Source organism: Vidua chalybeata, chromosome 5, assembly GCF_026979565.1.
Source record: "Vidua chalybeata isolate OUT-0048 chromosome 5, bVidCha1 merged haplotype, whole genome shotgun sequence".
Classification (NCBI taxonomy): domain Eukaryota; kingdom Metazoa; phylum Chordata; class Aves; order Passeriformes; family Viduidae; genus Vidua; species Vidua chalybeata.
This window is the reverse complement of record NC_071534.1, coordinates 23,641,216-23,657,376: the sequence shown is the minus strand read 5'-3', so window position 1 is coordinate 23,657,376 and position 16,161 is coordinate 23,641,216. Positions and strand designations below refer to the sequence as shown.

At 38.1% G+C, this 16,161-nt stretch overlaps 1 protein-coding gene across 1 annotated transcript in view; it reads left to right on the top strand.

Moving 5' to 3' along the window:
• Positions 1-13,939, top strand: part of TXNRD1 (thioredoxin reductase 1) — a 35,891-nt gene extending 21,952 nt beyond the window's left edge. Inside the window, exons 10-15 of the mRNA XM_053944004.1 lie at positions 1,251-1,327; positions 2,923-3,079; positions 5,201-5,308; positions 6,706-6,801; positions 8,966-9,100; positions 12,262-13,939. Of these exons, the coding sequence (XP_053799979.1) occupies positions 1,251-1,327; positions 2,923-3,079; positions 5,201-5,308; positions 6,706-6,801; positions 8,966-9,100; positions 12,262-12,324 (636 nt within the window). The 3' untranslated portion in view covers positions 12,325-13,939. The remainder of the gene's footprint in view (positions 1-1,250; positions 1,328-2,922; positions 3,080-5,200; positions 5,309-6,705; positions 6,802-8,965; positions 9,101-12,261) is intronic.
• The last annotated feature ends 2,222 nt before the right edge of the window (positions 13,940-16,161 follow it).

Here is a 16,161-nt window from a genome sequence, read left to right as displayed (position 1 = left end):
TTACACACTTAAAACAGTAAAATGGCAGTGTGCAGGTGTGGTATTGTATGTTTGATTGGCTGTTTCCATCACATCTCACTCCACTCATTTTCCTAGGCCTTGATACTGAAAGGAGGAAAAAAAAAATTGTGACTAGAGTATTTGGAACCACATAGAATGCATAATGACAGGCATTTGCCAGCCTGGGAGTTCAGACTGCAAATACTGTGTGTCAGTGACCTTGTTTACTTGTACAGTGCATCAGTCATCCCCTAATAAGGACACACCTCAGTGCATGTGGGAGCCAATAGTGTGAGACAGTTTAACAATGGCAGCAGAGCTAGAGCACAGGGTTGTAATACTGGGGTTTTTCTACTCCATAATAGTGAAAGCTTATCAGCAAGGAAATCAATACCATCCTTTCATTAAGGAAACTTTTAGTTTCTTATTGCTACATCATCACTGAAATGCTGTCACTCCTCATAGAAGCTCTGAGCTGTGTGTGCTGCATTTTAAGACCTTCAGCTCTGAAGATATGGTGTGTTTGATCATCTGTAAGACTTGGAGGAGATCTTGGGATTCCTTCAGGACAGTTCACAGTTGTCATATGAGAAGCGTTATATAGTTATCTGGGCAGTTGTCCAAGACCACTAAGCATGTAGCAATTTTCCTCTGTGATAGCAAAAGTTGGAGCGCAATTTGTTAAGATAGCAGAGTTGATAGGATGGGAATTTGGCCTGGACAAATGTTCAAACAAATAATATTAAAAAATAATATTCTTTGACAGTGATTGGCTGAGAGCCTATATAAGTAAATTCTATTTTCAGATTTAAAAAGTACTATTTTGTTTTATTTTTATTTGCTTAAGCATCTGAGTTTCTTTCCTAAAGAGCCTTTTCTTAATGGAGCATTTTGAGGTCACTTGCCCTGGTAAGGATACAGGATAATACCTTGGTGTAAAACTGGAAGGAAATAAAGAATCTGTCCCTAACTGATTGGTTTAGAATATTCTTGGGGTATTCTTCTAGGGAAAGCTATTTATTTGCCTGTTTTCAATCTTAGCATTAAAACCTGGTATTGTTAGGTCATGGTGGTAACATGGTTTGTCTTAAACCCTATGAATGTACAATGGGTAACAAATGTATTCACCTTACTGTGACTAAGCCTTAGATACTAATCTCTAGTATATATTGGAGATAATAGCCAAAGGAAAATGCACTTTTGTGGTTTTTTGTCTTTCTGTAATTTTAAAAATCATTGCTGTTTTGCAGGTGTTGCTGGCAATTGGACGAGATCCATGCACAAGAAGAATTGGTTTGGACAAAGTCAGAGTGAATATCAATGAAAAGTAAGGACATATGTCTGTGTACCACTCAGTGCTGAGCTTGCGTCATGTGCTGTTACAATGGTAACAGAGACACCCAAAAGCTTTGAGGAAAAAGTTGTCCCCTCTTTGTGTACACTTGGATGGGAGACCATGTAGCAGATAACTGCATTTTCTCTCACAGTACTACTCGTTTGCTTTTTTGTTGCTGAAATGTCAATTTCTAATTCCTGTGAGAAAAAAGTGTCTGTTTCATTCTTTCTCAATTTACAGGTCTATCTTAGCTTTTTCCAGTCACAGGGTTTTCTGGGATCTGTCACTTGTTCCTTGTACTCTCTTTTTCTCATCTCCTTGCTTTTATCACCTCTTGGGGCAAAAATCTGTTCATACAGGCTTTTAGAGCAGTCACTTTTGTTTATATTTTAATGTAAAAGCTACTATATATTATTTTGAAAGATAATGTTCAAGTAGCATTCCTTAAACTCCCAGGTGAAATTCTTGATGTATTTTAGGTTTGGAGGGTTTTATTTCTTGCCTTGAAGTATAATCTGTGTCTTCTGTAAAAGAGTATTTGATGTTTAATGTAGTGAGATTGTTGCACCAGGGAGTGGAGCTATCAGTAATATTTTCATTATTGATACTAAAACTTCTTGCAGTCATGTGGGTCCTCAGAGATCTTTCCTTTGAAGAGAAGACAAGGGACCATGACCTTGACCAATGCAGAGTTTTTATATATGAACGCAGTAACTGATGTTGTCAAGGGGAACAATTGTGATATTTTAAATAAATGGAAATTTTGGTCCGCTCAAAATTGGCAGATCATGGCTTGTAGAACAGTACACATCTTTCTGATGTCAGGACACCTATTACTAGTTTAACAGAATGAACTATAAAGCTATTAGCATAAAATGTATAATTTTTAACACGTGTAAAATTGAGGAAGTTGGATTTTTAATATAGGAATTGCCACTAGTCTCTCAAGTAACTATCTGACTGTTTTTTGTGTCTGTCTGATTAGGTTTCCCTGTTACATGTGTTTCCTGTGGTGATTACTGCACTATCTCATTTATTGATGAAGTAGGAAATATTAATAATTAAAAACTTCCATTAGCTCAGTGCACTTACAGCTAAAAAGCTTGCTGGCTGTCCCTTAGGTAGAGTGTGTAACAGCTTGACTTGTCTCCGTGTAGGACCCTGAAGGATAAGTTTCTGTAAACAGCTTCAGCCACTGGACTGAAATTTCAGTAGTGGAAAAATTGTTTTGTCCTACAAGTGGAGTGAGAGAATGTCTCTTCCTGTCATTCCTGAAAGTTGCCAGTACACAGCTCAACTGGTGGTAGAGGGTGTTTCCGGAAGAGGTTTATGCTTCACCTCAGTAATTCAGGAGATGAACTGCAGCTTCTCAAGCTACCTCCTTATCCAGTGTGTGAAATCCTGTAGTTTTGGTCAAATTTGCCCTATTTTATATTTCTGCTTGAGACTGTAAGATTATGAATATGAATTCTCATGCTTCACATACAAGTCTTTCTCTCAAAGTTAAGGGGCCTACAAGGTTATTTACACCTCCACCCTTCACAGCAGGACATTTAGATCTTTTTTCTTGTTAATTCCAATTGCAGAACAGGAAAAATTCCTGTCAATGATGAGGAGCAGACAAACATTCCGTATATCTATGCTATTGGAGATATCCTGCAGGACAAGCTGGAGCTCACACCAGTGGCAATCCAGGCAGGAAGGTTGTTAGTTCGGAGGCTTTATGCTGGGGCAACCACTAAGGTAAGGAACCAGTTGCCACAAAACACTGTCACTGCTCTGCTTCTAATTGCACAGTGCAAGTCTGCTTGCTTGTGGAAAACCCAGTAGAATTTTAAGGATTAGCTTTGATGATCATTTTAATTTTCCCCTGGCAAAGATATTACTGCAGATGTGTTTGGCTAATTGTGTAGGATGAAATTAATACCTTGTGGATTAAGCAGTAGTCTCTTTTTTTTTTTTCCTATTAAGAGGGTTTAGTTTTCTCTCAGAGTATAATGATAATGAAATTAACAGAGATCATTTAACTTGTTTTTAATTGTTTTTAATTCTACTGCCTTTGCTAAAAGTCAGCAATCTTTCCCATCCTGTAAAGTGCCTATAACACCAATTCAAAGGCAGTTTACTACACCTACCTATGGTCCCTAAATAGAGTGGAATAGGAGTTTGTGATGTTCTTAATTTTCAGTGTTGTTTTCATTTTTTTTTCACTTCTCATCTGTATGTTTTCAGTATAACATGAAGTTCTAATTGTAGTTGAATGTGGACACAAAGGAAGATCAGATGTACCAGTAACTCAGCACATGTTAATACCTAAGTAGTTGAATTAGTGGATTAAGTGTTCATATTTCATATTAGTGCTGGGTTTCAGCCAGGTTATGGTTGTTCAAATGGGAGCAATGTGTGTATTCATTTTCACCTTATGTTTAAACCAGAAGGAAAGGAGAGTGCCTTTAAAGAATTGTTACACTGATATGGGTGCTTGTCTCACCTTTATAACCATATGGCATGACCATAAAGGTTTCTCCCTTTCAGAGCCTGCTGTATTCATAGCAAGTTCAACTATCAGCCAGATTTAGAGCTTGATTGAGTTATTTGTTTTATGTTGGCAGGTACTGCAGTAACAGAATCCTGAAACAGGGTGCATAATGTCATTGAATTAGCCAGGCAAGGTTTAAGAAATTGTAGCAGAAGCCAAATTTTTTTATTGCTGCAATGCTATGGATATGTCTTAATTTACATTTTATGCCAGATAAGTCTGTCAAGGTACAAAAATTGTTATGCTGCCAAAGGAAGCATTCTTATTCAGTGAATACAAGAAATGAGTAACTACTTTTAAAAAATGGGAGTGTGGCTTATACTGCCTTTGTAACAAATCTGCAGAAGGTGATTGAAATGTAATGAGGTGTTATGGATAGGTGGGGCAAGAACAGTAGTCAGCATCTTAGTTGATCCCCAGTCACAAAGGAAATTGATTAGAATTGAAATATGTAGAAAATAAAATTTCTAGACGTGAAATAGAGCTGACCAGCCTGCTAGTCTGCTATGGCAGAATGACTCATTTGGTGTATATGGGAAGAGCAGGGGATGTTTGTTTATTTTGAGTCTAGTGAAGGCTTTTGACATTGTCTCCATAACATTGTCATGGACAAAGGGATAAATTGCAGGCTGGGTAAGTGGCTAGTGAGGTGGGTTGAAAACTGGCTGAACAGACAAGCTTAAAGGGCTGTGACCAGCATTCCAGAGACCAGCTGAAGGCCAGTCACTGGTGGTGTGCCACAGGCTTGGACTTGGGTCCAGTGCTGTTCAACATCTAAACTACTGGATCTGGATGCTGAGAACAAGTGCACCCTCAGAAAGTTTGGAGATGACACAAAATTGGGAGAAGTGATAAGCTTTCACTGTGCCCCCAAATGGCTGTACTTCATGTCATTGGTTATTTTGGCATCACCTAGGCCACAGCTGATGAAAAAGGAGTTTTGTATGGTAGTGGTGCCCTTGCAGCATCTCCAACTAAAAATAGTATGCTTTGTAGAAGTGGTTGAACAGGCAAATTTTATCTCCAGTTTGGCTTATGATCTGGTACGTTTTTAAAATGGTGCACTGAATTTCCTTTTCCACTTAATCAGTGCATACTAATTAATATTAGTGTGGCTTTAAACTGTCTTTTTGTTCTTGCTCTAATTAACACCTCTGGAATGGGCAAACACAAAACTGTACCTTAATTTAAGACAATTAAAAAAAAATAAAAGAGCTTTCAGAATTGTGAATAATCAAGCTTTTCTTGCTGTGTTTCAGACTGCTGTGTGCTGGTTTTATTACTGATGTTGTGTGGGTTTTTGTTTTCTTTTGAATGCCATCCAGTGTGACTATGTGAATGTTCCAACTACTGTATTTACTCCCTTGGAGTATGGAGCCTGTGGGTACTCTGAAGAGACCGCAGTGGAGAAATTTGGGGAGGAAAACATTGAGGTAAATGCCTTAATTTCATCTGGGTTTTAGTTTTCCAATTTGTGATTTAAAATAATGTTAAGAGTAAATTAAAACAACATTTTGTGCTCTGATGTAAGGACGGGAAGTGACTAGGTACATTTTTTGTCTTCCTTGGCTGTTCCTAGACATAGGAAAATAATGAAAATAATTCTCAATTCCAATAGCTCTAATTGCAGATATTTTCTATTTTTGGCAAAGAGGGGCTTAAAGGTGGAATGTTTGGTTTAAAAAAAATAGAAAAAGGGTTTCTTTGTGTCTGAAAATACTTCAGGATAATTTTAAACTGGATATATGCTGGAAGCAATATACTGGTTTTAATGACAAAGTGGAGCTTTTGTACCTACAGCATGGCAAATTCCTTACCATAGTGATTTTTACTTTATAAAGCGAAATGTTATGCTCATTTTTCCTGTTTACTTTGAGCGTACAAAGAGGTATGTGCTTAATTTTACTCATGTGAGTAATCCCTTTTCATTCCTTGGGATTGCTGGTCATGAGTGAAATTAGACAAATATAAGCACTTAGTGCCTGAGGCTGTTCTTCCAAAATGCTGTACTGACCGCACTACAGAAAGCATAAGGGGAGGAAATCTCACAATAAACTGAACTTTTATGTCCTACAAATATCACCTGAAGAGCATTATTTACAGAAATAAGCAGGTAAGCGGTACTGCATGAAGCTGAGAACTTGTCTCCCTCTTAGTTGACATTTTCTGATTTGGACTCTGGAGGAAAATAAGCAAATACAACTCAAAATGGCAGTGTGAAAAATACTGTTAACCTGACCGAAGGGCAAAGGCTTGAATGCTTTTCTGCCCACAAAGTTTGTATATACCCAGTCAAATTTTTGTTATTGAGTGAAATTCTTGATGTTATATGTGAAACACTGGGCTCTTTATTCTGGAAAATGTGCTTTTGATTTTCAAAGCACTTTATATTTTAAAATGTGCACCCAGAAGAATTTGTGTTCTGGCTAAGTCCTCATTTGGTGTATTCTGACCTCCTTATTGTATCACCTTATTGGCTTTTGTTTTTGCAAGCTTCAGTAAGATTATTGAGTCACTTGTGATCTTGTAATTGAATAAAAGCATGGTGAACTGTGTGGAAGTGTATTATTCTTATGGCTGGAAGTGTATATACTGGAAGTGTAATATTCTTATGGCTTCTCTTTTTAAATTATTGGATGACGCTAGTACTTGGTTTATAGAGACTTCTGTCTTTGGCATTCATTAAGGGAAAAGAGTATCATAATGATTTCAGATGTTCTAAATGCTGTGTACATAGTTCATTATTTAGGATAATCTGGCAGCTTTTGGAAGATCATGTTCCCTGCTTGGAAATTTTACAACTCTTTTTTAACCTGTGTTTTATTTCCAGGTGTACCATAGTCATTTCTGGCCACTGGAGTGGACTGTGCCATCCAGAGATAACAACAAATGCTATGCAAAGATAATTTGCAATATTCAAGATAACGTAAGTGCATCTTTCCTTCCTGGGGAAACAATATCTAAATGTTTATCATAAAACTGTTGATGATACAACAGCTATAAATAGGTTGCTTTTAACAAATTAAAATTAATTTAAATTTGCCTACCTTTTGAAGTGTAATAAATATTTATAGTGATGAATATTTCTGTGTATACAAAATCAATTCCCAGTAAAATACAAAATTCTGCCATTGCTATTTATACATGGTACTTCTTCCATATATGTAAAATAAGCAGTGGAGATCTTTAAGACTGTTCATTAACTTTGAGAAGTAAGCAAACCAATGCATGTAAAAATGGTTAGGAATTTCATTGGTTTATTCTCTCCTCCCCAGACTTGCACATTCTCTTCTGGGAGACTCTTCTCTCTGAAATTGAGGTCTCTCAGAAACCATTACAACTTGTAACCTCTCCAAATTCACATGTGTTCATAAAACTCTTGAGCTTGTTCTAACAGGATAATGTATCTTGCCTGCACAAATCCCATTGAGGGTCATAATGCCAGGATTATCCTTGGACTAGGATCAAATTTCCTGGCCATGGAAATGTACAGTACCTGCTGAAGCAAAAGCAAAACTAGTAGTTTGTTAGAAAAATTGGTGTGCCCATCTCAGAATGATCATCACCTGTTCAATAAAATGTAGTTGATTTTATTAACATAAATTATTATGATGAGTAATATTCTATTAAAATGTATTCCTGTTAAGATGGTGGCATAGTTCTCTGTCCTATAAGAAAAAACCAAAACTTACTTAACCTATATTCATTTTTCCTAGATACAGATTTATCTTCCTGCAGTCTTTCTAAGCATCTAGTCAACATTTTGTAAAATTTGCAAACTTGTCCATCTCCTCTTTCTGGTGGAGTTTGCAGTAGTGTGGAAGGTATTTTAGAACCTCTGGCTGTGCTCTAATCCAGAGTCACTTAAGAAAATGCAAAGGTTTAATGGTGATTTAAAGTGTTTCATTAATTTATTTTCACTTCTTGTCCTGAAAATTTGAAATGTGTTTAAACATCTAGGGGTAGTCTTGAAAGTTATCCTGGAAAAAAAATAGTTCAGTAACTATTCAAAGCTCTCATTGCCTTGGTTTCATTGCTGTGGTTTTATTTTGACATATGTCAATATTTTTAAAGGAAAATAAGGATAATTCCATTTTACTTAGTACCCAATTATAGCTTTTCTTATTTAAATAAAAACCCTGTGGTAAATCTCAGTCCTCAGACTTAACTGAAAGAATAATAATCTGTCGGTAGTAATCACTACACCCAATGTATGTGATATTTAGCAGGAAGAGCAGATAACATTTGATACTCAACTGGGCTACATCTATGCTCACCAAAAACTAATTTCCTGAAGGGCACTAAAGCCCACAGCAGGTGACATGTGCTAAATTTTCATGTTGCTCTCATTTAGAAAAGCAGGTCAAGTCAGTATAACTTGTTCTGCTGGGTGTTTTCTGAGGATGTATGTGCAGTGTGATGTGTTCTGCAATTGAACAGGAGTATAGAGAGAAGTGTGAATAATACCTTCCTTGTAACTGGATGGGTTTTTTGCCAGTCTCTAAGTGTATTATCTCCCACTGAAAGCCAACACTGCCACAAGTCATTGGAAGTTCAGTTATAACAGACTTCTTGCCATGTCTGGTTGGGCACAACTTCAGCTTGTGGTCCTTTCCTGTAAGCAATTATCAAACTGAAAATTCCTCAACAGATACAGACCCTGTAGCCACCTACCATAGGCCTTCATACTGAAAATCTTAATGCAGGGTATTCACCTTTACTTAGGCAAGTGTTCTGTTGGCATGAGTGGAATAACTCACCTGAATAAGATTTCAGAGCACAATAATGTGTAATTGAGCACAGACCATGGGCTGTGTTAAATTTGCATGCTCTTGATGTACTCCTGTACAAAGCTTTGTAAGAAAACTGACTCATGAGTTCCTAGTTGAATCTTTGGAGAGAGAGAACAAAATTACACCATCTCACATCTGTTGGTGCTAATGATAGTTCACATTTTAGTAGTTACATTAATTTGTGATATGTTTTGTGAGCTGATTAAATTATATGCTCTGAATAAGAAAACTTTGCACGTTGTCTAAAGAGAACTGAATTCATGACTGTGCTTGCATTTGATTGTCTTTGGCATTTAGGAGAGAGTCATTGGTTTCCATGTCCTTGGTCCAAATGCTGGAGAAATCACTCAAGGATTTGCAGCTGCTATTAAATGTGGCTTGACAAAAGAACAGCTGGACAACACCGTAGGAATTCATCCAGTCTGTGCAGAGGTTTGTATACAAAGTCATCTCAAAACCCAGCTTTCACAGCGTTCTGGGGTAAGGTGTTGGAAATCTGAGTAACAGCTCTATTAAAGAGGTCCAAATTTGCAGGAAGGTAGGGGGGAGGAAAGGAGAGGAAATTATCTGGTTTTAATATTTAGAATTCTAACACTTAGGCTTAGTTTAGGATATTTTTTTCTTTTTTTTTTTTTTTAACTGTGTTAATTTGTGAAAAGTTTATGGCTTCCCTTAATCCAGTTCTCTCTCTACTGAGAAGTATAGAGTTTTTATCCCACTCAAGATATTATGAAGGCTTCAAATACTATTTCTGCTAAAGTGGTTGTCAAAGCTAGATTAGTGTACCCAAAATAGGCTTACAAATTGGTGCTGGGGAAGGGGACCAGCTACATGACAATTTTTCTATCAAACTCTCCTCTTAAAGATCTTTTCTTTATCCTGTAGGCCTTCAATTCATGAAGCGACATAAATATTTCTTCTTCTTTTTATCTTGCTGTTCCTCTTTAATGAAGAGCTCAATTTTCTCTAGGAGGTGTGGGACAGCTCCTCCCAGATGTAAATCAGAGATTAATTTTAGTAGCATTAGGACCAGTTTATATTGGCTGAGGATCCCTGAAAGCTTGTTTATGACCTGTGTAAATCTTCCTACAGAGTCTCTGGTTGTGTTAGAAGTAAAGCAGTACAAGGGAGCATCAGAATGCTCCTCTGCAGAAGTGACATCCACCTCTCTTCTTTCCTATTTTCTACATGGTTTAGTAAAAGCAATGTAATAAAGACTCCATTAATGGACTGCTAGCCATCTGAATCCTCTACAAAGCATCCACAATACAGATTCTGTTCTTTGTAGTACCATCTAATGGCATTCTTGGAGGCCCTTGAAGGGGGCTAGCAGGTTCTTATCTTCCCAGGGGCCCTGTGGAGGGGGATCTCTGAGGGAGGCATTCAAACCTGTGAACTCAAGTGGGGTATTAGCATATGCAGTGTGAAGAGAGGATGAGAGTCATAATTTATTCTGGACATCTGAGCTGCTAAAATTGAAACTGGATAGAATGATGATTAGACATAATTCAGGGAGGTAATTTCAGATAATCATATTTGTTTGAGTGGGGGAGGAAGAAATTGACTCAGGAGAAATACACCATTTAAAATCTCTAAGGAACAGCGATCATTTTTAGTGACAGTCTTCAAAAGGGTTTTTTATGCTTTTACTTAATTTAATCTCTTGAGCAGTAAACAAAAATCAAAGTGCAAGATGGCACTCTTTGATTAGAAAAATGCTTGAAAACCAGGATTTGTGAGGAATGAGCATATTGGATGCATAGAACAATGGATAATATCACTGTTATTTTTGTTACATACCTGTAAAAGTTAAAGAAAATTAAGTCTGATTTGAAAAACAAAGGGGCAGTGTTACAGGGTCAAGTGCTGACATCTTCACTGGCACTAGTTCTAATTAGTTGCTAAGTCTCCTGTGAAACATGATTTTATTCCACTTGAAGAAAACCTTTAGACCAAGGGTCCCATTCTCACTGCTTACAAATTAGAGCCAGAGTTCCCTTCTCTTCTTGGAGCAGAATTTTATTCTACAGAAAACAGGAGCTCAGAATGGATTTTCTTGCAAGGTTAAGTCCAAATAACTGCAAGCACAGAACTGGTAGGACCTCAGCCCTACAGAGAATTACATCTCAGCCTCACCTGCACTGTGCTGCCTGAAATTCAGGGAGGTACTACTGATCATCTGTGATGAAGAGAAATTGTCTTCTGAAAGCTGGGGTGATTCTTCCAGGTAGCTAATGATGGCTTTCCAGCCACTGGATCTAAGATTTGTCTTAAGTAACAAATTCTATCCAAAAATACATATTTCCAACAATTATCAAATTACTGCATTGGCTTACTAGGGAGCAGTGTGGTCCCCTCCCACACCTGGAGCTTGCAGTCTGGCCAGGAGGAAAGCAGATAAATTTTGTGATTTTTAATCTTGGTCTTTTGAAGTGAAATAACAATAAATGAAGACTCCCATATGTTGTCAGGCTGTGGATCAGAAATAAAGTCTACAAACCCCTCTCTCAAGACATGCACTATATTTTAGATAAGTCACTGTTCTTATGCCATGTATATTAGACATGCGTTTGTCTTCCTGATTTGTGTATAATGTTTTACATGCTTATAGAAAGTGGAAGAGGTTTATCATTTATTGATGTTGTCCTCTGAAGAGCTGCTACCAGCCTTAATGCAGTAAAGCTTCTACTTAGAGAAATATAGGTCTTTCTGATCCCCATTATCTTTAGATACTTCAGTGTTATTTGCATAGCTGAAATGTGTATGTACTTTATTCTGTGCTAAGTTTATTCTTCCTGAGAGATGGCTTTGATGATAACTAATTATTGCAACTTTGAAGCATTTAGACAGCAGTGGTTTTGATTTCCTTTTTTCCTTTCTGTATTATACGTATGCAAAATCATGCAATTATTTGCATAGTAAAAGTACCGGTATTAGGCAAATTTTTGTAGAATTTTCCTTCCCAAATTTTAATCTGTTAATTTTACAATAATTATTTAGGAATAACATATATATGTTATTTTCTTTAATGTGACTTGAAAGCATTAAAGACTGGAATTTTTCAAACTAGTTTTACTCAGTGTTTCTGTAGCGATTGTTGAGAGGACACAGATCCCAGACATAATACCTTCATCAGCAATCACTTCCACATTTCTATAATGTCTAGAAAAGCACAAAGGCAAAATTCTCTCCAAATGCCCAGGCCTTGAGTTAACTCCACTTTCCCAAACAAAGAAGTTTTCTTTGAGCCATAAAGACACTTATTCATTAGGTGTACAGGAGTTTATTATTGCGGAGCTTGCTCCCACTGTGAAAACTTAGGAGCATTAAGACGAGAGGTGGTATAAAGCCATGTGACTGCCTCAATTCTTTCTTTTCCACTGTAAAAGGAAGAACATAAGCTAAATGAAGAGAACAAAAGTTGTTTGTATGCATGTGTGCTGTTTAATGGCAAGGATTTTAAATGTATGATTTTTATTGTTATTTTCTTACTTTAAGAAATGGCTGCTGTTTTGAGCATCATGCCCAAATTAATCTTCCAGGAAAAAAATAATTTAGCCATACTAAGAGTCTTCTTTCTTCTTTGTCTTAAGGTATTCACCACCCTGTCCGTGACTAAGCGTTCTGGTGAAAACACCGCTGTGAGTGGATGCTGAGGTTAAATTCCCCCATCCTTGCTATTGCCAGAGACTGACTTTCATCACAGTGTCTGACTCCTGCAATTCAGAATGAAGGTTTTGGGAGAAGTCACCCTTTGACACCTGCAGAAATGTGTAGAGCTTAACCTGGACATTCCATAGTCTTAAGGAGAAGAGCTCTGTGGGAGTTGGTCACTTGTGCCTGGCTGGCAATTAGCAATGCAATGGGAATCTTGACTGTCAAGCTGGTGATTAGCAGGGCATTTAATGAATGCCTCCATGAAGTCATAGCCTGAAGCCTGCATTGTCTGGTGGGCAGTGATGGAAGAAGTGCTAGCACAGCTGGACAACAACTGTTTTGGTTTGGCTTTATTTCTTTCTAGTTTCTTTCCTGAACATTCCCTTCTAGTTCTTTCCAGAACAAAGAACATCCCAACACAGAAAGCTCCCCACCACGTTCAGGTAGTTGAATCAGATAAAATAGCTCCTGTGTTCTGGGTCATGACACAGCAAATGCAAGGTCTCCTCATGAACATACACTTTACCAGCTCACATGCCTACGGAGGGCAAGTTCTACTTATTTGATCATGAGGAAGAAAATAGCCTTGGAAAAAGGTTTAGTACCACCTAAATTAACATATTTCTTGCCTTCCAAACTGACTTCATTGTGACTTTTTATATAGAGAACCTTATTTGTGAAAACATTCTTCTCAGTGAGAAAGGAAAATAATTTATTAAGGCCTTTTGATACAGAAAGTTGTTGTGTTTCTTCCCTGAAATCATGCATATAATGCAGATGTGATGATCTTAGCTCTACCTGAGGCTTATTGATTATAATGAATCTGATTTGGAGCTGACAGAATTCCAATGTTGAATGAATTGTCCTTCCAAGAACTCTGTGCAACTTCATTACATTTGAGTAAATTTCTTTCTTTCCAGGTGAGCTGTCATAAGCTGCACTGTTTCAGGTCTAAACTGGCCACTTTGAACACAAAAGTATTGAGATTTCCTGGTGATTAATGAGCCCTTAGAATCAAAAAAATTACACAACCAAACAACACCCCCCCCAACCAACCAACCAACCAAACTCTCCAGCCAAACTCCAAAAACCAGTAGTGAAAAATCTGTTGTGTAGATAGGGTCTAAAAGTTCTACTTAGTTCCATGTGTGCTATGTTTTATATTTAATTAAGAAAACAATACTTTTAAAACAGAGGTTTCAGTGAAAAGACCAGATTCTTGAATATCCCTCCTGTGTTAGTAAAGCTTCATGTTTACTTGTCAAGAAATGGCAAAAGTGGCTCTTTGTAATGGAGATAAATGTGTTTTTTGATCTGTTTTTCCATTTCCCTCTTTTAGCAGAAAGGTTGGGATTACTTTTATTAAATGGCTCTTGGGAGTTCAGTAGTGCAGTGTGAACAGGGGGGTGAATTCCCCAGCCCTGTGGGCAGAAGCCTCATACCTAAATTCCTACCTGGTAACAAATTCTTGTATTTCTACTGAGATTTCTAAAATAGTGTTGTAAGTTATTTTTATAAACCCATACATAACTGAAGTATTTTTAAACATGTTTTGTATGGTATCTAGAATGGTCTGTGATGGTACTTTTCTGGCCAGTTTAATAAATAAATCGATTTGCACAAGCAGGTGCTCCTTGTGATGCCTCTTCCAAGCAGACCCCAGGGGACAGCAAGACAACTGTTTTTTTAAGGGCCAGAAGAGGGCACCGTGATAAACCTAGCTTGATTTGCCTTTGTTTCTTGCATTTTGAAGGTAGATATTTCTCTTAAAAAAACAGAGTTTGAGGCTCTTTCATGTGCATTTGTTTTGCATGTTAAATATTTGAGAAGGACATACTTAAAAACACAAGATAATTAGGAAACAAATCTTTCATTATTTACGCCAGCTGCCATCCATGTAACTTCTGAAAACCGAGGAGTGCAGGTTCCTGAGCTACTGGGCAGTGTAGCTGCTTGTATTTAAGCACTTGGATAGCAGCATTTTCAAGCAGGTATCTAAGAAAGTCAGGTCCTGGAGATCAGGATCCTTTATTTCCTGGAGCGAGTAAAGAGATATATGAGCTTGGCTTTGCAAGGCTGGACTTACACATATCTATTCTTATGGGTCATGTCACCATTAATGATGCATGTTTCTGCACTTATTGCTTACAATTCAGTAGGTGTTGGGTTTAATTACTTCTATTTTTACTTAAAATTTAAAATAGTGCGACTTTTTTTGGTAGGGTTTTTTCTATTCTCCATAAGGAAGACATTTTCAGGTGTGTATTTATGTCATCTGTGCGTGATGACAGAGGGATATATTATCACATAGGGATTTATTAAATGCCAAAGCTAAGCATTCAGTGTTTTTATCAAATTAAGCATACTTGGGGTACTGCATGCTTTGGAAGCACATACTAGAAAATTTACTAAGCTAATCAATATTTATGTTCTGCTCATATTTATTTGTAATTAACATTTTTGGATGCTCTTACATGAGGGTTAGAATCATCCTCAGATACTACAGATACAAATGTTGACAGGAAATGTCACAGATTTGAATACGGAATTTAATAGAGTTTCACTGACAGCTACCAGATTTTTTTTTTCTCTTTTTTTCCTTTTTTTTTTCTTTTTTTAAGCTCCTCTACCCTAGCTGTTTATTCCTCTTTTACCCCTCTCCCCTTGGTGTGAGTTGTCTGAGCAATCCTAACTCTTCTGTAAGTTTTGTATTCCAACTTGCATCCCACCTTCCCTCCTTCGAGCCCTGCAGAGCTCCAGTGCAGGAGGCTCCCTTGCTGTGGAGCCGTAGGCTGGGCAGGACCTGTGTTGGACAAGGTGCATTTCCTGGAGATGCCGTGGATGCTGGAGATCTCATGACAGGTTTGGTGTCTTGCTGCGCTGTGTGGAATGACCTTGCACTCATAAAGCCTGTTACTGATCCTGTCTCTGGCTGTGCCAGAAGGAACCAGATGGCTGAGTCTTTTACACAAGACTTGATAGACACCTTTCAGGTCAAAATAGGGTATAAATGTTTGTGGTAACTGTCAGCCCTGCAGAGAGTGAAGTTCCAGAAGCCCTTTCTCTTTGATGACCGGCTTTTCTGATTGCTCAGTTGTCCTCGGTGTGGGATGGTGTGAGACTGTTCTTGCCAAGACCTGTTTGGCCTCCAGAGAGAAATTAAACCTGAAAAGTACAAAGAAAAAGCCTAGAAAGAAGGCACCAGGGGATCTGCCACACCACTGGCCTCCCTTCTTCATGCACAAAATGGCAAAATGCTCCTGAAATATTTCCATCCTGTAGGCAACCATTTGTTCCTCCAGGGTGTTTTGGTTTGGGGGCTGCTGGTGGGGGAGTGGGAGTGAAGCAAGGGCTTTGGCATCCATCAGGGAGGGTGGGAAGGGCTGCCAGTGTGGAAAGGCAAAAGCACAGTGCAGGTCACATGCTGTGATGAGTACCAGAAAGCTTGGGGGGGTGGGGGGAGGGTGGGTACGGCTGAGAGTGCTCCCAAGATTCCATGGCATTTGGGAAATGCAGGAGAGCCTCTGCAGTGAGGGGCTGCCCTTCAGCTGGGCCCATCCTGCAGGATTTGTGGGAGCCTGCAGATCTGAATATGTTTGTTTTCCTTTTATTAGCCCAGTGCTCCTGACCCATGTTCTGTTGTGCAGAATTTGACTTTACACGTGATTTCTTCTTCATTCAATTGTCCTTTTTATGTCTCTTTTCTAGAAGCTAGAAATCTTCCTAGTTACAGACTTATCTGAGGGAGTTCTCCCAGTGCATTTTTGCATCTTAAAATCATGAAATAAGCTGGTGGTGCCAAGTGGGGTGTATATCAGGACAGTGAAGGAAGGCTT